This window comes from Lissotriton vulgaris, chromosome 1_1, assembly GCF_964263255.1.
Source record: "Lissotriton vulgaris chromosome 1_1, aLisVul1.2, whole genome shotgun sequence".
NCBI classification, from domain to species: domain Eukaryota; kingdom Metazoa; phylum Chordata; class Amphibia; order Caudata; family Salamandridae; genus Lissotriton; species Lissotriton vulgaris.
In genome coordinates, this window is record NC_141685.1 from 331,728,517 (window position 1) to 331,753,231 (window position 24,715).

The window sequence follows — 24,715 nt, forward strand, 5'->3', positions numbered from 1 at the left end:
TGACCACACCAAAATCAGGCTAATACCACCATCGCAAAACAATGATTCCCTTGTGAGAAATATACACTTTTCTATTTATTTTCGTATCCTTAAACCCAATCCCTGCCCAAAAATGGACAAAAGGTAAATTTGACTATTTTACTATCTTAAATGGGGGGGGGGGGGGGGGGGCAACCACTTCAGTAGTCAATAATAGCTTTTCAGAAAAATATGTTTTATACTTTTTGATATAAATGCTCGGCATTCCGGCACCTCAGATGTCCAATATTTGTATATCTATGTTTTCAATAGTGATCACAATATTAGGATCACTGTATGGCTTACGGTTTTGTACACTACCAACTTCCAACACATCAAGACCACCAGTTCACTTGCTTTGTCCCCCAGAGATTGAGTTTCATCAGGAAGTTATTCACCAGTAACACGCCTAACGTTAATATGTTTACCACCTCTACAAACCTTCCCAAATTAACCTACTCTATTATATCTCCAACATCCCTGCCCAAAGTTGGACTGTTCTTGGAATGTGACAAAAGTTAGGGACCCACACCTACAGCAGCTAGTTTTGGATAACGTCATGTATAATTTCTACTTCTACTTCTAATGGGATTTGGTTTTGAATTCTGAAACATATTAGTAAGTACTAATTTAGCTATATGCGCAGCTAGCTGTATACAATATTTTTAGTTGTTTGGCACCTCCTTGAGAAGACTCTATACTTTTAATTATGTCAACAGCTTTATCCAATAAAGGGTTTTTGCACGCAAGAAGACTTAATTAAATTTTATTTGAATAATACCTACATAGTAATTGATCACAAATGAACTAAGGAGTTAATCATTCATACTCACAGTATGTAGCTATACCTTCACAGCTCTTATGTTATATTAGGGACATTTTTATAGCGCACGACTCACCCGGGGGCATCTCAGCGCTTACTTAGTGATAGGGCTGGCAGAGGAAGTCAGAACCGAGTGATTCATTAGTTAAAACAGAAAGGTTTTTAATTGTTTTCCGAAGATGCTGTAGGAAGTACATTCGCGCAGGGCGATGGGCAGTAGGTTCCAGTAACGTGGGGCGAGGTACGAAAAAGCCATTCTACCGGTACGACTGAGACGTATTCAGGGAACCTTTAGGAGTGGTAAGGAATTTGATCTGAGAGTTCGACCAGGTACCTGTTTGATGAACTTCTTTTGGAGATAGTAGGGGCCTTTGCCATTTAACGCATTGTAGATGAGTCAGCAGATTTTAAAGTTAGATTGCTTCCTTACTGGGAGCCAGTGAAGCTCTCTCAGCAAAGGGCCTGATGGAGAGCATGCCGGGCGATTCAGAATCACTCTTGCTGCAGTATTTTGGATCACCTGCAGTTTGTCGAGCAGCGTCTTTCCTACTTCAGCCAACAGTGCATTTCCGTAGTCCAGGCGACTGATCACGATAGCCTGGACCATGGCTCTGCGATGTTTGATAGGCAGATAGGGCAGAATCTTGCGTAGAAGACGCAAGCTATAGTAGCAGGAGCAGGTGATAGCTGCAATATGATATTTCATAGATGAAGAATGATCTAGTTTTATTCCCAGGTTTTTCACAGACTGTTTTGGAGTGGGGGCAGTTCCCAGCTGGGATGGCCACCAGTCATCCGCCCAGATGGTTGATGCTTTCCCCATTAGCATAACCTCGGTCTTACTTGGGTTCAACTGGAGACAGTTCTCAGTCATCCAGTTCGAGATGGTGAGCATGCCTGCCAAGAAACGGATTTTCTCAGATTCTACATTGGAACCAATTGTAAAAATAAGCGGAGTGTCGTCAGTGTATGAAATTATCTCAAACCCAAATGGTTTTACAATTTTAGCCAAAGGGGCTATATAAACATTAAATAGTGTTGGACTCAGGCAGGAGCCCTGGGGTACGCCCTTGTCCAAGCAAGTTTTCTTCGAGAAATAAGGTCCTAACTTTATCGTTTGATATCTGTCAGTCAAAAAGTTCTGCAGCCATTTTGGGGCTGTGCCCTGAATACCACAGGCATGGAGTCTCTCCACGAGCTTTGAGTGCGAGATGGTATCAAATGCCACGGAGAGGTCCAGGAGGATCAGGACTATTGATCTTCCGGCGTCCACTACCTGCCTCAGGGAGTCAGTCACTGCCAGGATAGCGGTCTCAGCGCTAAAGCCGGGACGAAACCCTGATTGTGATGGATCCAGGAGGTTATTAGTCTCAAGATATGAGCTTAGCTGCCTGTTGATTGAAGTTTCCAATTGTTTACCCAGCAGGGGTAGTAAAAATATTGGACGGTAATTACCGAGTACCTGAGGGCCTGTGGTTGTTTTTTTTTCCATATAGATCGTACATAAGCTTCCTTCCATGGGATGGGGATTATGCCTGATTGAATTGAGTAGTTAAACATTTTTACATTTCAGAAGCACAGCTAGGGGCTAGAAGGGCTGTATTCTGGGGGGGGGGGGGGCAGAGGTCGCAAGGCGAGCCAGATTTAGCAGAGGATAGTAGATTAATAAACTCTTCTAACGTAATCTTTTTGAACTGCTTGAGGATATTAGCTGTCAGTGTACCTGGGTCTCCTGGTCTAATGAGAGGTTCAAAGTTCTGGGACTTGGTATTTGTAAAGTTGCCATATATCTGCTCAATTTTAACTTTTCATATGTGAGAGTAAATGCATTAATTTGCACCTTGTACCCTTGGATGATGCACAACTAAGTTTACTTTCAGGCCCTAGACTAGATCAGGCCCATAGATTGTAAAGATTTTTCTAATTACATGTGTGCAAAAATACTGACTTAACAAACCTTTACTTTCTATAAATATCTTACTATTGAAATTTCAACATTAATTTCATTTTTAAATCCGACAAAACCCATTTCCACTTAAATACACTCTATGTTATTTTATGATTTTCACACCATGATTTTCATGCATCGCTGCATGAAAGCAGCGATGCGTCACTTCTAAGTGCGCCCTCCTTACGACATGATTGATGCGTCATATTTATAATATGACGCATCATGTCGCAGGGAGCTACAGATACGTCAGTATTTCTGACGTATCTGTATGGCGCAAAAGTGACGCATTGCAGGAGTGTGTCACAAAAGTGACGCAACTCCAGCAATGTGTCCTTTCACATGGGGCAAGCCCCATGTGAAAGGGCCTGCGTCAGTCTTACGCCTGCTGTGAGGCAGGCGTAAGAGATTGACGCATTTGGGTCCTAGAAGTGACGCAGTGAAATCTCATAAATTTCACTGCATCACTTCTACAACCCTTTCTTGCGTCTGGCGCAGGTATAATGTGGTGCAAGAATTTACAAAGTGACGCATCTACCTAGATGTGTCACTTTGTAAATATGGCTAAACAAGGCGCATTTTTTACACCACTGGTGCGTCACAAAAAACGACGCACCGGCGGCGTAAAAGTGACACACAGCCTCATAAATGAGTCCCTAGATTTCTTGTGATGTACTAGTCCTGCTCATGATATTTCTTTGCAATCTATTCTTTAGCAAACAAGTTTAGATAGTTATGCTTTCCAGCATGTAATTCAGCAGGCCTCAGTAAATTCTGTAATCCAAGCAGCTAGCTTGCTTCTGCCAATTTATCATCGAAAGTGTGCTCTATAAGTGCTAAAAACATAACAATATTTGTATATTATCTACTGGAATGTGAATCTGAGGCTTGGGAAGATGTATGTTGAAGAGCAGCAAAAATCACAGTTGTATAATCATGTGAGTGAGGTCAATGAGAATGAAGAACAGCTTTGATGATTTGCTCCTTTCGCATGGCGATACTTGGTAACTACTTCTGTTGTGGTCAATGCAGAGAACCTTTGGGCATATTACCAAGCAATAGCGATAATTATCGCTACTGCTTGGTTAGCGAGAAAAAATTATCATCGAGCTGCTGCGATTTTTATCGCAGATAAACCTTGGTATTACCAAGGTTTATCGCAAATGCGATAAAAATCGGCAATAATGCATGAATATCGCTGAAAAATCAGCGATATTCAGGCATTATCGAGCTAATGCTTTTAGCCATGTTATCCACCTCCCATTTGATAACATGGCTAAGAACTGATCCTGGGCAGGTGTTAGCTTTTGGAGATGTTCGCGCTTAGCGCGAATATCTCCAAAAGTTGGTAATAGGAGATAGCGATGTTAGCGACTGTTTCCAGTCACTAACATCTTGGCACGCCCACTTTGCATGTCATTAGTGATAAATATCACTGACATGCAAAGCGGGGCCCAAGATCATCGTATTCTCCTACTAGCTATGGTGTTAGCGACAGTTAGGTAATAGGGAGATAATTTTATCTCCGCTTTCTTGGCTTTTAAAGCCAAAAAAGCGGAGATAAACCCCCTTGATAATATGCCCCAGTGTTCCTGCTGAGCGGAGGACTGCGTTAATCTGATGCAAGATAGTCATATCTGACAATACAATACAAACTTCCCTGAGGAAGACCAATATTTTCCATCATGAGGATGTACAATATTTTACATCATGACAGTGAAGCATTAGCTCAGTATAGAAAGCAAATCAGTTTCAAAAAATGTCTATAAACTTTATTTCTGTAAAGGCAGAAAATAAACATTCCACACAAAGCTGATTTTGTAACAAAGCAGTAGGCCACATTCCAGAAAAGCGGAAATGTATACTCGCAAATTCAATACCATGAATTGATCATTTTCATCTTAAATGTACACACGTATAAGAACACTCATAGTTTCAATATGGATAATATTGAAATAATACATGTCAATAATATGACAGATCTGGATGTTGCTTCTAAGCATCGCTATTCCATCTTGCAAGAGAATTTGCTGGTACTCAGGTCCACAGTATGTGAAGGGTGAATGGGGGTTCACATGGGTGTTGTAATGACTGCAGCCTCTGGTTCAACCTCATTTTCATATGCATTTTCGTGCTCTTTGGATCTGGAATGACATGAGATCAGGTCAGTATGCAGACCACAACACTTACTAACCCAAAGGAAAAATACATGTTTATGAATCATTAAAAGTGGGGGTCGTTCACAAACATCTCCTTCTGTATCTGTACTTCAACAGTCTTTCCTTTAAGCGAGCCTAGAGTTATTACAAAAAAGGTGCAGTAGGTAAATGATAACTATGTGGGTTTTGGAGAGTAGTGGCATATGGAATGATCATGCTCTCTTCCGTGTTCTTCCCTCCATTTCTCACATGATCAAATTAAGTGTTTCCTCTTTGACGTCACCAGACAGGCACTGTAAAGATACAGGCAGGCTTTTACTTCTACCTGTCTAAATGGTGATGGCAACAAGAAGAGCAGGTTTATGAAGTAATTGCCTTTTAGTGTAATTTGCAGTTAAAATGTGATATGGGAGTTTGTGTCCTGATAGACATGTCTAACTTTTTAGTGCATTTAATCTGTGTATTCAAAGTAAAAATAAGTTACAACACTCAAACTTGAAAAGTGTCCATGTAGTCGATTGTCATATAGCTCACATAACCAATTCAATCTCTTTACTCATGCCCATGATCTCATCTAAAATTGTAAATGGGTAGGCATCAATTGAAAAAGACATGTTCCACTAAGAGGTTATGTAGGTCCATGCAAAATGTAAATGATGCTGGAGGAAGGCCTGAAATTTCGATAATTTTGATAATCCTGAAATTATGTCATTACACAACATCAAATAATTACACCGCTGTTCACAGCAAAGTTATAGTGCAGGCGCAGAGGAACAACGCAAACCACCAGGGAGCAGGGGGTGTTGTGCAAGGCAGTTGTGTTTTTCACAGTATTTTATAGTACAAAATACATATGTTCATCAAACGTTGATGCAGGGACGTATTTCACACTAAAATATAGCACTAAATAAAAGATTTTTTTATTTTACGTAACTGTGTAATTTCATGGCAGGTTCCTGAAATTTTGTGTAAGTATGTGAATGCAAACTCCATGAATTTCTCCCACCCCTATTTATAAGTGAGAGAAAAGTTTACATTTTGAAAAAACTCTGGTTTCCACTGTCTTGGTGGAGACCCAGACAAGGTTGGAGAAGGTCTAGTAAATGGACCCACCCAGAACAACCACCCTGATCTTGGGGTGTGGCCTTCTGTTACAAATGAATCGGTCCTTCACAAAATGTTCTTTCTGCTCATCGTCATAGCCATATGGGATTGGGGCAATTTGATTTTCTTCATGGTGGCTGTGTTATAGCACTTTACCTCATGCCACTTAGTATGAGTTCTCTTGCTTTACCTCCACCCCTAATTCTCTTCTTATTAATCTTCTTTTCTGAAGCCGACAGGCACATCTGTTTCAGCATGCCTTTGTAACACATTTCTTGTTTTAATTATATCTGACAAGAGGTGGCTATAATTGTTTGCCATAAGGTTTTATGATCTATAAAGAGATAGGAAAAGGTCAAATCCTCAATCTGCTTTTGGCTGTTGCAAGTATGATTCAGACACTGACTAGCCCGCATTAATTGTTTGCCTTGTTCTGTTCTGTCCATGTGCGCTCTTTGCTAGACAGTTGCCATTCCAGCTTTGGACAGTCCATTCTTTCATCAGTCCATCCATCCATCCATCCATTCTATAATGTCTAGCAACCCAATTGTCTATAACTGATTTCCTAAATATTGGTGTGTCACTTTATAATTCTGTCAGAGACATGGACCCATGCAGTCATGTTCCCATCTATCTATTCACTCAACCAGCAGTGACACTAAACTGCACAGAGATCTCCCCCTCATGAGTCCTTAACCCCGTCGCTGCGGGGTGTTTCCCCCTGCTGTGTGGGGGGGAGGGAGGCCACGAGCGGCGTCGCCGTGCTGGTGACGAGCTCAGCTCCTCATGAGGCACAGCGGAGCTGCACTCATGACCAGCTGAGCTCATCACGGCCACACCCGTTTTTAAAGCGTTCAGCACAGCGGGGTAATTACCCCCGCGTGCGAACGTTCCAACGGCCGTGACGAGCTCAGCGCAGCTCCACTGTGCCTCATGACGAGCTGAGCTTGTCACCAGCACCCATGAGGTTACCATATAACTAGTCACCCTTGTTTGAAACTCAGGGCCTTATTCACAAGGGCTTCCACACTTGTGGCAGAGGTCCCACAGACACCGGCAGCTTTAGGGCTGTGCCACTGGTGCAGTCGAACTGCGCACTGGCCTGTAGAGGGGCGCTGACCTCAAGGGGGGTTCTCTGTTTAGCATTAACTTATGATTGGAGAGATGGGGGCACATTTGCCTGGTGGAAGTCAGAGAAGCTGAGGAGGTGGTCATGGGGTGTTGGGGCGCCAAGAATGATTGTCACACCGGACACCACCAGGGCTAAAGCAGGCCCTGCCCCAGTCATGGTCGAGTCCCACATTTGGGGCGGATCTCCGCTATGAGAATTCTGACTGCGTAGATTCCCCCACAATAGCGGAACCTCCGCCACATGTGCCAAAGCCCTTTGTGAATCAAGCTCTCAGTTCACCAACTTAAGCACAAACCTGAATTGAACAATCGTTGAGTATCGTCCTTCGGTGCCATTGGACATCACTTCATCGTTTCCTGTGGTCTTTCTTTCGAACATCACTGGAAGCTCATTCGCTCTAATGAAGACAAAGTGGGAAATACAGGTACAGATGATGTTTACAAATGGGTGTATTGGCATCTGAAAGGTGAACTCAGATCTTACAGATGACTCATCATAAATACATTGAGGTTATTTTAAGCCTTCAAAAAATACTCCAATAAAACCTTTTTACAGCAACAGCAATCTGTTTCTATGGCCGTCTTTGATTTAGCAGCTTTATGTACAATCAGAGCTCCTGGAATTATGTGATTCCACGGCTGCAGCGTTTTCAGCATAATTATGCCACATAATCTATCTTGTTCTGCGTAACTAGCAGGATTCACAACACATGTTCTACTTCAAACTGATCAAACGGTACCAAAACCAGCATCAAGGGGTGGCTGTGTGCAAGGGTAGTAGACCCTTTGCAAAGGTCAACTAATAACACTGGAGTTGAAGATTGCAGTATTTAGGTGATCAACTGATATACAGAGGTGCAATTTAGACCCGTCAGTATAAAATGGCAAAATATCGAGAACTTTCTGCTACTGACTGTGGTGCATTATACTGCATAAGTATGTTAACCCTGCTACATAATTTAGCCCTGCATTTCCGCATAAATCCAGTGGTCCTGACTCGAGTTGCGGATTGTCTTCCTCTAATGGAGAAATGAATGACATTTATAAGACCACAAACATAAAATATTACCCAGCGAATTATGTGGATCTCCTCATAAAACATCCGATTTCTGTATATATGCATGCAGCAGTATTTATATCGAGCAAACGTCGCTTGGGAGAAACTTTGTGCAAGGTAGTTTGGAGCAGTATACATCATGTAGTAGTCACTCAGTACAGGTGAGGTATGCATATTTGGTGATCACAGTCCACCAACAAAACTTCTAACAAGAAACGCCAGGCAAACAATACAACCGAACTCATTAGCAGGCAGCATGATGCCCTACCTCTTAGCAATTGATTGCAGTAGACACTATAACACAGCTCCAAAACACAAGGAAACAGAAAAAAATTACACTATGTAACTTCAAGTCAACACACAAGGCAGATGCACCAACCACAAATACGCCCATAATTCAAACTCACTAGCCAAGACTCACATGTGTTAACAGAATTTTTGACGTTTTCAATGTTGTGCTACAGAAATCTCATATCAAAAATGCTTCTGATCAAATTATTAACAAGGTTTATATAAATATAGGTAAGTGTAAGTATGTTATACTTACCTCCCCATATAAAGAGCTTGACAATATACAGGACTCTCAGATAAGTAAATGAGGTGTTAACTTTAGGAAATCTACTCTAATGAATATGTCTTTGGACCCAAAATATTTGGTTTGTCGATATTTTTGCTATAAAAATCTTGTACCAGGATATTTTTGTAGCCAGTATTCTTAAATACATCCACTCCACAAAGATGCCAGACATATAGAACACAATAGATAGTACATCACACACATATTTACCAAAACCTAGACATCCTTCTTATTTGGCAACAACGTGCACAGAATAGTTCTATTTGTTGGACAACTTGCTCATCTACCTATCTGGGAGAGGTTTAAAGAATCGGTAAAGCTCTTTGGTAGAGCACTGTTGCTCTCCAACAATGAGTCATTGATAGACAACTCAGTGAACCAATACTGACTCCCTACAGCTAACACATTCTAAATAGAGAATGACATAAAAAGCAGGGGGAGATAAACAGTATCTTAGTTGAAAGCTTTTTCTGAATCTGAGTTAAACTTAATTAGGCCAACAAGTGAACTTTTAACTAAAGTTACTCATCACAGAATTGGCTCAGATTTAAACCTACAGATGGAATTTAGTAAACATACTACATATTTGCTTTGGAAATACTTGTTGGTAGTATATTTAAAAGTAGCCATACATGTCACTAATGGGTGTAAAGTGTCTCCTGTGGGTGGTTCTTCTGCAGATGAGCAATAATTTCTAAACTGGAGGGCCACAAATATTTCACTGCTTAGTGCTGAGATAAAACAAAAAGAAGTCAACTACTTACTGGCTCTTCCCACACCAGATCCTGTTTATCACAAAGACGATGAGTACAAGAAAGAGGAACACGGACACAGCAATGATCCCCGTCAGCCACTGCGGGAAGGTCCTTACGTAGGCACCCGTCCCTAAGGAAAGAAAGGGGGGCAGTTGTACGTCATGCAAATCAGTCGTGTAATGAAAATTACGTGAATATCTGAAATATGGGTAAGGTAAATTATAAAATATATAGGACAAAGAACATTTAATTCAGAACATGCTCATTATTAGAACAAAAAAGACCTTTAATACAAGGACATATATAACAAGCATTGGCAATGCCAGTAGGTCTGGCCTATGAATAAAAGTGCCATTTGTGTCACTGATAGGTGTAGACACGCAATAAATCATTACAAAGGCACTATATTGCTCAAATTTGCACTCATGTATCCATTCATCAATCCACTGATAAATCCTTCCAGTCACTATATGACATAACCAAAATCAAAATGCACACAAACTCTAAAACATATGAAAGGTAAACTAAAATAATATAAGTAGAAAAAATGAAACATGCTGCCTCCTAAACACGGTGGAATGTTTGCAATGTTAACATAGCAACGGGTGCCCATCTTACAAAGGTATAGTATATAGTCCGTTTTTGTTTTAAGGTTCAAGCATTGCCACCACATTTAGAACCAACGTATTTGCTATCTTGGAGTGGTAAAGCAATGATACACTATGGACAATAGCATTCAATAATGATCTACTGGTTTGTAAGACGTGGCCACGTGGAATCTGCACGTGAAATGGGCATAAGTAACCCATTTACAGTGACTGAAGAGGTTTAGTGCCCTCTAAATAAACATTAACATAAAAAGAGGCGAAATAAAAAAATAATAGGGAAACTGCAAAAGGTGAAAATTCAAAACTAAAGGACCGAAACCAGCCCTGATATTGAAGCACACTAACTTTCAGGTGGATGTACATAGTTGACAAAAATGCCATCGTTCACAGGGCATAAGAGCCAAAGACTGCTGCAGACTGAACCATTACCCCATGCGGTTCAATGTCATGGATTGAAGTAGTGTGTAAATGACACTCAGACAGACCAACGGTAGAACTGAGTGGACCCAAAAGGGCCTATTTATATAGTTGTGGATAAATATTTGGATACATGTACTGTTTAATTTATTTTGTTTATTACATGATCCTGCACACATGGAAGAAGAGATTCTAGCAAGAATTTTTACAGTGCAACTCTTCATCCTCTCAGGTTTGTCAGAGGCAGTAACCAACACCAAAATATTTCCTACAAAAGGTAATTTGACATTGTGTGTAACAAAATACCTATCTGTGGCTTTAGTACTAGGAAATCCCAATCCACCTTTAAATGCCTGTTGATTTTGACAGATGCGTTCCACAATCAATATGCAAAACCTAATGTGTTGCTCTTAACTTTTCAGCACTACAATACCCTTCCGGATATTGATGCGCTCTACAAATCTACATAACAAAATAAAAGAAAAAACTAAAAAGGCAGCAAACCATAGCTCGCCACACCTATGCTGTATCCCTGAACACTTCCTAGTAGGAAAATTCGGGTCTGTGTACATAATAAAAAAAACACTAAAAAGGCAGCAAGCCATAGCTCACCACACCAATGCCGTATCCCTGAACACTTCCTAGTAGGAAAATTCAGGTCCGTGTGTGCACACAATATCAGCACCTGCTGCCAAGATGCAGCCTTAGAACAAGGACATTTCAAATTGAAACACAGTAAAGGTGCACCACAAGTAATAACAATATGAACAAATTTCCAAATTGAGTTCCAAGGTTTATGCAATTCTTCTTTTCTATTCTTATCATTCTTGTAAAAAATATATACGTCACCAATTTTTACGGCAGAAACAGCCAACACATTTCATCCATGGCAATGGACTTCTTTAGAGCAAAGATATAATCAAAGATAATGCCATAAGATGAATTTCATACACGCGACAGCGGTCATCATCTGAGACGCATGCAGGTATGGATCAGCAAATTGTCGACCTCTAATAAAAATAGACGATATAGCATATGGTAACATCCACAGGCATTACAGTAACGGCATTCAGAATAATCTCCGGACATCCAACTGAAAAAATATATTGTTGAATGTCAAAAATGGGGTTTATCCACCCTGCTGTGGCACTAGAATTGGTATTGTAGACCGCAAAAAAGCAAGTGTCCGGTACTGTGTGTACCAGATCCATAAAAAATAAGACCAATGGCAACATTTTTTCCTAGTGAACCAATCATAGCTGTTATTGATGGCTTATAGCCATAGCCAACTGAGACCTCTACACTGTACTGAGCATTAGCTTTCCACACAAGGCAAACATCAGGCATGCAGTAATAAAGTGACTAGAACATTACTGTTGGCGTAGCACAATACTATCTTTCATAAGACACCTAATCAGGATTCTGATAGTACAAATCTTCTATAGTCATGGTTTATCAGAGGGTAAAAAGCACCAAAAGTCTTGCCTACTATGGTAAACTGTGAGATTCAATGTGACAAAAAACCTTTTGTAGGCTTTAGTACAGCGTAATAACAACCTACCTGTAACTATTGACTTTAGTTTAGGCTTTTCACAATCAATATGCTGGCAGACTGCGTTCATCATAACTTTTCATTCGAAACAATTGGGCCTATAACCTTAATCATTGGTTTGTCACCATAACCACCTCATATCTACCGTGTTTGTTCAGAAACCTTCTGATAAGGTAACCATTAGGTATACCTCAATAAAATGACAAATATGTACAATATACAGTTGTCAAAACAATTTAAAAATCCCTGCTCATAGAGCCTAATAAGGATAAAAATAGTGCAAATCCCCTATCCCATGGTTTGTTCAGGTGGGTAACCAGTACCAAAACCCGTGCCTCCTACAGTAATCTGCAAGATTTCATGTAAGAAAATGTCTGCCTACACACTTTAGCACAGTGTAATAACAATCCACCAATAAAAGCTACTTACCTTAAAACACATATTTTTCACAATAAGTAAGGCCTATTTGCTTTGTCATAAAATTTCATTATACAGAGATTACACCTAAGGAATCTGACATAACCCTGCCCAGTGAACTGATAAGGGCTCTGGCCTGTACCAATGGATTGGCACTATATACAATCCAGGCCCACAGATGTGTGCAGAAGCTGTGAGATTTACACGTAACCAAATACCTTTCTATGGTGACAACAATCCACTATTAAAAGCCTACTGGCTTTACCATATTCTTTTCGCAGTAAATAAGCCAGGCCCACTGCCTTTGCAATACCTTTTCATAATAAACAGGTCAAACTTATGGCACAGGTATAACATTTCACTGCACAACAATCAAGCATATAGCTCTTATCTTAGGCTTGTCACCATAACCAACTCAGACCTGCTGTCCTAAGTGTATGCTTTCCCACAAGGCACCCATCAAGCATACAGTCATTAAATTGCAAATGTATACAAAGTTAAAATTGGCAAAGCGAAATAGTATCTCTCCTAAAAGGACTTAATAAGGATGTTTACAGTGCAAATGTTCTACACTCATGATGTGTCACAGGGTGCAGCCAACACCAAAACCCTTGCCTACTAATGTAATCTATGAGTGCCATGTAAAAAAAAAGCTATCTGTAGGCTTTAATTCAGAGTGATAACAAGCCAGCCTTAAATGCCTATTGACTTCAACATATGGTTTGCACAAACAGTATGTCAGGTTATTGCCTATATTGTAAAGTTTCATAATAAACAAACAGTTATATAGCCTTTTTCAGTGGCGTGTGTTTTCAATTAAAATACAATGTAACAGTTATTAAAAAATCGACCGCAGAAAGGGTGTGTTGGCCCTACAGTGACAGTGTGAGCTACTCGTCTTGCATAGATCTCAGCAGCTAGTATTTAACTTACTTACATTTCTTGTCGGCTATATCTGACTACAAATATTCTCAAAATGATAACGTGGGCCAAATAATAATTCAGAATGTGAAAACTGAAAAGCAGGCGGCATTATCAATTAGTTTATAAAGTTAATATGTACATGAATCAAACTCCAGTTGACAACTCAGCTAATGCCTGGATTACTTACCCGTAATCTTTATTACTCCGAGTCCTAGTCTTCCTTGCTACAGTAATTCACACATGAGCTTTAGCCTCCTACTGAAACTCCAACTAAAACATTAGCTTATTAGGCGCCCATCCGTACAATATGGCCACCATCTCTATAAACCAATGTGCTAAAAGGGATAAAAAGAGGCATCAACTACAAAAAAGACCTACAACCAAAGTCACAGAAACATGAAGCCCCCAAACAAGGGCCGGGAAGGATGGAAAACTATACTGTGACGAGGAGGGCTAGCACTAAGAATATTGAACATTACTGGTAAGTAACCAGGGTATTACCTCCTCGTCCGTCTTCCTCGCCACAATAATTCAAACATGAGCAGAAATCAAAGTCACATTGGCTTCCTGGAGAACAGAAGACAGACAATGCATAAAAATGATAACAACATCATGTTTAATAACACACAACATGGTAACTGAAACAGAACCTCAAGAAGCAACAGAACCCAGAACAGAAGTAGTCAAAGTCAAAGTCAAAGTCAAAGTCACGTGATTTATATAGCGCGTTACATACCCAGAGGGTCTCAAGACGCTTGAGGAAGGGTGGGGAATTCCTTGTCGAATATCCAGGTTTTAAGTTGCTTTCTGAATGTTAGGTGGTTCTGAGTGAGGCGAAGGTGAGTGGGAAGTGAGTTCCAGGTTTTAGCAGCCAGGTAGGAGAAGGATCTGCCTCCCATGGTGGTTTTGTTGATTCGAGGTACAGTTGCAAGGGCTTGGTTGGAGGATCGTAGCTGCCGGGAGGGGGTGTAGAAGGAAAGTCGTGAGTTGAGGCATTCGGGTCCAAGTTCGTAGAGTGCTTTGTGTGCGTGGGTTAGGAGGTGGAAAGTAATCCTCTTGTTAACGGGGAGGCAGTGGAGGTTTTTCAGGTGTTCAGAGATGTGGTCTTTACGCGGGATGTCTAGTATGAGTCTGGCTGAGGCGTTCTGGATGCGTTGGAGTTTTTTCTGGAGTTTTGCGGTGGTACCGGCGTATACGGTGTTTCCGTAGTCCAGGCGGCTCGTGACAAGTGCGTGGGTGACCGTTTTTCTAGTTTTGGTGGGGATCCAGCGAAATGTTTTTTTGAGCATGCGAAGAATATTGAAGCAAGATGATGAGACGGCGTTGACTTGTCTGTTCATCGAGAGTGAGGAGTCCAGGATGACACCTAAGTTCCGTGCGTGGTCCGTTGGGATGGGTGCTTTTCCAAGGGCCTCTGGCCACCAAGAGTCATCCCAGGCGGAGGTGGAGGTACCTAGGATAAGGACTTCAGTTTTGTCTGAGTTCAGTTTTAGACGGCTGTGCTTCATCCACTCGGCAACTTCTTTCATTCCTTCATGTAAGTTGGTTTTGGCGGTGTTAGGGTCTTTGGTGAGTGATAATATCAGTTGAGTGTCATCAGCGTAGGAGATGATGTTGAGGTTGTGTTGGCGTGCGATGGCCGCGAGGGGGCTCATGTATACGTTGAAGAGGGTGGGGCTGAGTGAAGATCCTTGTGGTACGCCGCAGATGACTTCGGTAGCTTCTGATTTGAATGGTGGGAGGCGGACTCTCTGAGTTCTTCCGGCAAGGAACGAGGTGATCCATTCCAGTGCTTTTCCTTGGATTCTGATGTTTCTGAGGCGTTGTATTAAGGTGTTATGACAAACTGTGTCAAAGGCTGCGGAGAGGTCGAGGAGGATGAGGGTGACTGTGTCTCCATTGTCTAGCAGAGCTCGAATGTCGTCTGTAGCTGCGATGAGTGCGGTCTCATGTAAAGCCACAGACCTGAACAAGTGAGCCACCAAAGGCTCAATACCATCAAAAAGAGGACCTGGGAATGCCTTAATCTCAGCCCATTGTGCCTAGAGAGTAGAATGGGCCAACCCCAGATCAAAACCTTCTGTTAAAAAATCCAGAACATGAACAAGATCCACCCCTTCAACAGACAACCCATGGCACAGAAACCAACCAGAAAAATTGGTCCAATGATTAAGCCTTCAAGGTAGAAGGATGCTGAGACTGCTGAATGAAGCCGCCCACCACCTGGAACAATCCCTCTGCATCAGAGACTGCCGCTCAAGAGCCAAGCCTGAAGATTCCTCGATTGGAACACCGGAAAGGGAACCGGGGTGTTAGGATTCGTGTCCAGTCCGCTTTCTATGACCATGCAGTATCCATCACATGACTTACCTGATAGGGGGATTTAAGCTGTGTACACCCCTTCCTTTTTGCTTGGTATGTTTTCTAGGTTTGGTTCCAGCTCCTCTGTGTTTTATAGTTTGGTTCTGGAGATTTTTGTGCTTCTGGGCTCATAAGCACTCTTGATTATTTCTTCCCCTGCTCCTTGCCCCGTGCCTTTTTGCCTCGTTTTTCCTTCCTTCCTCCCTTACTTTTCCCTTGGACCTTTTTGTATACCTGCACTTCATCGTGTGGATTGTTCGTGACATTTTTAACTTCTGGGCCAGAGCCTTGTACTTGTTGGGGACTGCAACTTTGCGGGGCTTGAGAGATGCTTCATAACTTACCGGGTTAACGCACGGCTGTGCGTTTGACCAGCGTGTCCAGCTTCCGCATCTTTTGCAATCAATCGTCATTGTTGTGCCGATTTGGGCGCTTTCGGGGTCTGTGTATTCAGAACGGAGCATAGAAGGTGCTTTGGTGCTCCGCTCCCCTATGTTCGTGTTTTTTCCAATTTCCCTGTTTTTGGAGATTCATGAATCCTCTTACCTGAAATAGGGGGTTTTTCTGTCATTACTTTACTTTTTCCCCCTAGTGATTCCTAAGTGAAGGGTTGGGCTTTTGGTTGGTTTCGACTTCCTGGATTTAAACAGAGAGCAAGGTTTTGATGTAAGAAAGGACCACGGCCCCCACAGGACATCCTTTGCATACAGCTCTGGTAAGGAAGTCAATGGTGTTGTAATGGGTAGGGCATGGTCATGGTAAAAGGTGAGAGGGGTGTGATGTATGTTAGTACAGAGTAGTAATGTTGTGCCTTGTTTCGTAGGTTCAGACACGTGGAGGTCCAACAGAAGTAGAAGTGGTTCCCTTGTCTCTCTTCCTTGTTTTCCTTTTCACCTTCCCCCACCCTCTCCCGGTGTTCATCTGCTTTCTCATCGTGTGCTATCCGGTGAGCGGCATATGGGCAGGGGTAGCAGATTGGGCCATACGTCGTTCGTGCAGTGTCGTGGGCATTCTGAGGTGGAATCTAACACAGGGAACTCACCAAGGGATGTAGATGAAACTGAATCACCCAGCCCAGCACCGGCAACTCAAAAAATAGGGGAAACCACAGGTGGCGGCGCAATCCCAGAACCACCAAAGCACCACCCCTCCTTATTTTCTGAAAAAACGCCGGAATCAGGGGAACCAGGGGAAATGCATACAATAGACCCTAAGGAGACACAGGAAGGACATTAAATCCACCTTCCAAGCACCCAAGCAAGGCATAATCGCACAGATATAATGGGAGTTTGGCATAGTCCAGAGAGGCAAATAATTCTACAGTCGGAGAACTAACCTCCCATGCAACATCAGGAATGCCTCCGGGGTCAGTGAGTGCAAACTCATGTTGGGAAACACCCTTTTGAGACAGTCCGCCACTACATTCTCTCTGCCCAGCAGGTATATTGCAGACAGTGACCCCAACACCATCTCCGCCAAAGAGCAAATTACCTAGCTGGAATAACTGAGGGACTCCAGCCCCACTGATTATTTAAGTAGTTCATGACAACCTGGGTGTCTGTTTGGACTTGTAAACGTGTGACCCAACAGCAGATCGGCAAACGCCATGAGACCCAAGTGAACTGCCTTCAGCTCCCTATAATTCGAAGAACAGGACATCAGAACCCTGGTCCATTTGCCCAGGATGGAAGAGTCCCCCAGGGTAGCACCCCAACCCAACAGGCTTGCATCAGTCGTCACCACTCGAGAAGGAACCACCAGAAACTGACGACCCTGGCACAGATTAAACTCATTCAACCTCCACCCCAGATCCACCCTGACCTGGGCAGTCAAGGGCACTCCCTAACTAAGTTCTTGACCACACAGGAGCCAGTGGGGCAAAATATGGTTCACCACAGGGTACATATGTAAGTGGGCCAGAGGAACAACCATCAATGAAGCAGACATTAACCCCTACACCCTCAACCAACGGCTCACAGGGACAACAAGATACGAATCTCGGACATCAGTGTAAATTTTCGGTCCTGGGGCAGGAACCCTTCCTCAAACAGAGTCATGAAGCAAGCTCCAATGTAAGCGATATCCTGAGTCGGTACGGGGCATGATTTGTTCAGATTCACCAGAAACCCATGGTCCCCCAGCACCTGGCAAACGTCCTGGACATGAAACTCTGCCTTAGGAGAAGACGAGGAAGAAATCAAAAGATCATCCAGATAAGGAAAATCCTTAACCCTCTACCATGCAGTACTCCAATTAGTGGGCCAAGACTTTAGTAAAGACCCGGGAGAGGAACAAAGACCAAAAGGCAATACCTTAAACTGGTAATGTCGACCCAGTACACAGCAGCTTAAAAAACCTTGGGACTCCAGATGGACCGGGATATGAAGATAAGTATCCTGCAGGTCGAGGGAAGCCAGAAAATCACCCTGATTGATCAAGGGAAGAATCAGCTGCAGAGAGACCATCTTGAACTGACATGGGGTATGTACATATTTAGCCACTTCAGACCCAATACCGGCCTGAGGTCGCTGGTATGCTTTACAACCAGAAAAAGAATGGAATAAACCCCGAGCACCACCTTACCAGGGGACACCGGAACTACGGCCCCTTTTTCCACGAGAGTCCGAACAGCGGCCAGGAGTACACTCTGCCTCAACCCATCCTGTGGAGAAGGCGCAACACAAAAACTGTCAGGGTTGTCACCGAAAAAAATGCGAAACCCCTCTGTCACTACCTGAAGGACCCACTAATCCAAAATGGAACACTTCCACCTGTTGGAAGAGAGAAACAGGCATTCCCTCATATAGACCTTGCTTGCAGCCATACAGTCAGGGTTTTGATGCAGCAGGGAAGGCAGAAGAAGATGCGGGGAACCAGGACTTGTCAGTACAAGGAGCACCTTGGCCTCGCCACCGGCCACGAAAGGGCTGGTTAGCCTTCCCCTGCCGAGCCGGACTAAAAGCCCTCTGGGCACCAAAGAACCATGGACAGCTGACCATTCCAGAGCCAGAAGTCTGCGATCCTCAGCATACTTCTTAACCATATCCTCTTAAGGAGGGCCGAAGAGCTTCGACCCTGAGAAAGGATTTTTCATCAACAACCCCTTCTGATTCGAATATGCCTTCCAAGAACGTAACCACATCTGGTGGTGAGCAGGGAAAGAAGAGCCAGCCGTCAAGGCAGACGCCCAGTAAATCAAAAGAAATGTCAGATAAGAGCAGCACCTGCTGCTACATCAGAGCGAGGGTGGGTGAAATGTCTTATCAACATGGTCTGCCAGAGAAGCATAATCCAAAATATTAGCACCTTGTGAAGTCATCCCAGCCATCAATTAATACACGTTCACAGAAGAAGGGAATTTGTCCGCAAAGTCCAGCAAAGGATAGCGTTTTGCCAAAAAACAGGGAAACCTATACTTATCAACATCCTTCCATTCAGATTCCAAAACCCTCATGACCAAAGAATAAATAGGTAGGGACTCTGGTTCCTTCTTCTGATACTGGGAAAAAATATGTGTCATCCTCAGATACCCCCGCCTCAGAAAACAACATATTAGACTAAATGTGCTGAAGGACCTCCTTCAATTCAGAACCCTGCACATAAATACTTTTAAGCTGCATGTTCTCCTGCCCATCAGACTCATGCGAGGGACCAGGATACACCCTCTACTTCCTAGAAGGAGAAACAGTCTCCCTATCCTAGAATGCAGCAGCCAAAGCAGCCTGTATCATCTGCTGAATAACAGCCATAGAAGGAAGAGGGCCCAACGCCCCCACCGCCTCCACCTTATGGGACTTTTCAAGTGCCTTGCCACTCGCCTCCATCAGGTAACACAGCACCAGTACTGCCCAACACACCTATAAATATACCAAATTAACCGGAAAACCCATGATGCTGAAAACGCCCCAGTTGCCTTGGGAACATGCCCAAAATGCTGAGCGGTGGCCTCTGGCACGTCCAGCAAGTGATCACGCTGTCTGGAAGCCATAAAGCCCCAGGACCGCCCACGAATGGGAACTCCGGCCTGTACAACTGCCACACCAGGGCACAAGTCCGATAAAAAAAAAAGTGGGGGGACGGGCAATATGCAAATGACCTCATGACGTCACATGCTGAACATGTCCCGGTGTCTGAAAATTACACCAGGCAGGGAGGATGGCGTCCACCCTGGGAAAAGAGTAGGGGATACAGTGAACCGGCGTGTACCCCCGACTCGAGCCATGGGCAGGGCCGGACTGGGAACTGAAAGCAGCCCTGGCAAATTTTGCAAGACCAGCCCCCGTCCGGTGCGTAGCAGACCAGCCCCCGTCCAGCGCGTAGCAGACCAGCCCCCGTCCGGCGCGTAACAGACCAGCCCCCGTCCAGCACGTAGCATGACGAAGAGGGCAAGAATTCATTCACTCCAACCACCACAGTCCTACTAGGCCCCAGGCATGCCTGCCTGCAAAGGATGACTAACCCGGAGTACACAGGGATGACCATTTAGGCCTTCAGGGTGCGGCATTAAGCATGAACTCAAGAGTATTGGAACTGGATTTAAATAGCACTTATTACCCCTACAAGGTGTTGAGAGGTTTTACAGAAAGGAGTCCGCCCGTCTAGAAAGCAGGCTTAGTGGTTAATGCAGTAGTTATTGAATAAGGTTCATTCTTAGGGAGCAACCAGGGACGTCAGACTTTCTCACAGCATAAGCAAAGTGAAGAACAAAGGAACATTCACTTTTTTTTTAATAGGGTGCATAAGGAGAGCAAAACACTTTTCGAACACAGAGTATACATTTCAAGCAGGCAGTAGCAATTGAGGGTACTCACACATTTCCTGGAACCCTTGCTGCCCATCACAGCCCTGGCAACATTCTTGCAAGCATTCTTCACACTGAACAGGTATAACATGAGCAGCAGCAGAAGGTACACACACACACACATCCACTTACCATGACGATGTGCATACCATCAAGACACATATATGTTGAATTGAGAATAGTAATATGCACTTACTTAGGTTATGTTGGCCATATTGAGCTAGGGAACGTTCTTCCGTCTACATGCTTGTAGGTCGCAATTAGTACCTCTATACTGTATTAGAACATCTATTATGTCTATCATCAGCAAGCAACCCCACACTGAGACCAGAGATAATATTAGCAAAAGACACCCTGAGCTGTGCATTAGAACTACTGTACATTGCGCTAGAATCAGCATCAAATATCCTGCAACGCTGGATAGAACTAGCAACAGTCAGCATAGGATACCTGCTCTCTGCATTACAACTAGTACCAGCATCAAATACTCTGCAATGTGCTTTAGAGCTGGTACCAGAAAGAGATACTCTGCACTATTTATCAGAACTATTTTCAGGATCAAATGCCCCACACTGTGCATAATAGATAGAACTACTAGCAAGCGTCAGTAATAAATACCCAATGAGCGGTGCTGGTTGTAGGGGTGGAAAGGCTCCCCGTGGAGGGCAAGCCAGCCTTGTTCTAACTGACTGCGACAACGAGACTGTACCTGATAAGTTATAACCTCAGTCTCGACTCGGGCCGAGACAGGCCTGAGCTGAGCCGAGTTATAACTTAATCAGGTACAGCAACTCACATAGCGCTGGCTGCGCTGGAGAAGCAAGCAGCGCAGCGCCAGCGCTGCTTGCTTGCTTCTTTACTTTTTCGGGGGCCGGGCAGAAATTAAACTGACTTTCACTTTCACTATCACTCACCTCACTCAGGCCTGGTTGCCGTCCAGTGTCTGCTGTTGGTCAGTGTCGGTCACGGACGGTGGCACAGGCACTGTGGCAGACACAGGGGGGGGTCGGGCTAGGCGGCGCCGGCGCTAGTAGCCAGTCCACTGCCAGTAGCCAGCCACTGTCGAATAAAATTAATTTATGGGCCTGGTGGGACTCCGACTCCGTGCGCACCGACTGGACTGCTCTCCTCTCGTCACGCACAGTAAATTGTCAATGCACATATGGGAACTCCAGGAAGGAGGAGAATTCTGCGCGCTGCGCACAGGCACCTCCCCCCTCCTCCTCCATTTGTTTATTATGTCACGTGTTTACTGTAACGGTTACGGTCGGACTCGGACCCGGTGGTTGCTTGCTTGCAACTCGAATACAACAATTAGGCTTGTAGTGCTTGCTTGTGGCGGCGCTTGGGGGGGGGGGGGGGAGAGAGTGTTCGTTCGTTCGTGCAGGCCTGCAGTGCATGCATTATATAGAGTCAGTTATGCGAGTGCGTGCCTGAATAAAGTGAGTGACGCACGCTGCCGGGGGCAAAACCGGCCCCCAGACACAAAAACCGGCCCCCTTTTTCGGAAACCGGCCCCCAAAACCCTCCAGCCGACCGGGGGATTGCCCGGTGCCCGGACTCGCCAGTCCGGGCCTGGCCATGGGCCACACCCACACTCTAAAGCGAGTCAAAGCAACAGTACGAGAGACAAGGACGAACCCTGACCTCCCCAAAGGCTGTGATCAGGAAATCAGGGAAGACCAGAAAAGTTGGTAACTGACCTACCCTCACAGCCGGTCCACAAACAGCATGTCCGCACACTGAAAGTGTGCTACAGCAGGACAAGGCCGGTAGAATACGGACAAATTGAACGCAACTGGCAGCCCATTCATGAACAAGGCCGTAACTGCGCTTTCTGTGAGTCGCGTCAGCACATGGATGCCACATACAACTCCATATCAGCCAAAAAGCTAGCGCTCATTTTTACAATAAATAAATGATTCAGTGATCTAAGTTTGTTTCAGGAACTGGAAGCTAGCGCTGCTGAAAGACGGAGTTGCCGAATACCAATATTGCCTTGTCTTGATTCCACCTCATGCCTCTCTCTTGCACCCCTATAATTCCTTTGTCTTCTCGCTCCTGCGAATTATTTTCATTCCTGCTTTCTCCCTGTGTTGTTGTGTTCTTGACTTTCACTTCCTAATTCTTCATTCGTTTTCTGCCTTTCTCTTTTTTGCTCTCTGTGAAAGCTTGATGATGATTAATACGCCAATTTCCCCCAAAAAAGAGTGCCCGTTCCCACCACCTGCAAGCACCCACTCAAAATAAGCATGCGAAAGGGGCTTGCTTCGGGGAGTCTGCTCATCAGAGAAGTTAAAAAGGAGTATCTGTAACCCCAATACTACTACATGTTCATGTGAAAGGTCACGGGTGCACAACACTGAGTCTATCTATGAATGAGGTCAAACAAATGTATTTATGTGGATAATGGCTTCTTCCTATTTTACATCTAAGAGGCTTTTATAAAATTAGGTAAGTGGAAGATTTTTAAGATATGTTCATACGTATCACACCAACGATATATAAACAATTGTGTAATCATAGCCATGTAAACTGAAAAAAACATCAGCTTGACGTGTTTGTGTTTATACTGAACACTTACATGTGATTTCAATGTCACAGCCCTGAATAAGCTTTTTTTTTAATTGTAAAACATCTGTTGGCAGGATTGATGTTATAAAATATTTGTGTCAAGAGAAAATATACATGTACATGTGATAAAGTGAAGGTAAGAGAATGTAATGCAAATTGAACTCAAGATGAGGAATGAAGAAGCTATGTCCTGACGTAAAAAAACCCCTTGGTAAACAAAGTTGTGCAATTTGCAAACCAACAGGGTTGTGAATTAGAATAATAGGTTACACCACAACCTGTTCATTCCCAGGGGGTCGCAAAATGATCTGCATGATACATCATGCAGATCATTTTGCAAATTGTCAAGGTAAGTCGCTATTTGACGTCCAGTGAATCGCTGAGAAAACAGGGGTGATGGCCAACGTTCACCTGTGCTTCTTGACAATAACTAAGAAATAGTGTTCATGCTTATCCAGAACGTTACAGGTCGAAAAATGAGTTTTGAGGAGTTTCCTAAATTGGGTGAGATATGGCTCTGTAGACCAACAAGATCATTTTATATGAGACCAGGGTTTTGATGGAAGCCAGTGGAACTGAGGAAGCAGAAGAGGAGTGTGCCTATCGGCATGTGTTAGCAATAGGGTGGGTCTACAGCATTTTGTATAGCTGATATTGGTTAAAACTGATTGTGGTGAGGCTAGTTATACTGGGTTTCAGTAATTAAGTTGAGATTGAATGAAGGTTTGTGGAATCTCTTGTTGATGAATGTAAGTAGGGATCTTTAGTTGCTAGAAACAAGTGTTGACTGCCTTGGCTGCCATGGCTTGCAGCGTTGAATCAGCTTTGATATCAATCATGAGATTCCATATCGAATTTACAGGGGCCGGGTGAGGGCCAGTAACTGAAGGCCAATCCAGAAGATCAACTACTGATTTATCGTAGGACTTAAAAAGTAGCTTTGTGTTGGACAGGTCACTTTAAGACAATCAATCAGTGACACTTATAAAGCGCGCTACATACCCGTGGGGTCTCAAGGCGCTGGGGGGGGGGGGAGCCGCTACTGCTCGAACAGCCAGGTCTTCAGCTTCTTCCTGAAGGAGAGGTGGTCTTGGGTCAGGCGCAGGTCGGTCGGGAGGGAGTTCCAGGTCTTGGCGGCCAGGTGGGAGAAGGACCTTCCTCCTGTAGTTGCTCTTCGGATGCGGGGGACGGCGGCGAGGGCGTGGTTGGCTGATCGGAGGTGGCGTTTGGGAGCGTAGAAGTTGACTCGGCTGTTGAGGTAGCTCGGGCCTTGGTCGTGTAGGGCTTTGTGTGCGTGGGTGAGGAGGCGGAAGGTGATTCTTTTGTTGACGGGGAGCCAGTGAAGGTCTCGCAGATGTCCGGAGATGTGGCTGGTTCGTGGGATGTCGAGGATGAGTCTGGCATCCACCATCTGCTACTCAACAGGCATTTTCACAAATAGACTTGAGAATGACCTGTCTGGATGCTGTTGCTTGTTGCACCAAAGATG

At 43.9% G+C, this 24,715-nt stretch overlaps 1 protein-coding gene across 1 annotated transcript in view; it reads right to left on the bottom strand.

The window, feature by feature from the left end:
- Positions 1 to 4,539: 4,539 nt before the first annotated feature.
- The window catches only part of PDZK1IP1 (PDZK1 interacting protein 1), an 83,382-nt gene continuing 63,206 nt past the window's right edge, over positions 4,540 to 24,715 (bottom strand). The window contains exons 2-4 of the mRNA XM_086952394.1: positions 9,582 to 9,702; positions 7,480 to 7,581; positions 4,540 to 4,933 (exon numbers count right to left, since the gene is read on the bottom strand). Coding sequence (XP_086808520.1) covers positions 4,861 to 4,933; positions 7,480 to 7,581; positions 9,582 to 9,702 — 296 coding nt within the window. The 3' untranslated portion in view covers positions 4,540 to 4,860. The remainder of the gene's footprint in view (positions 4,934 to 7,479; positions 7,582 to 9,581; positions 9,703 to 24,715) is intronic.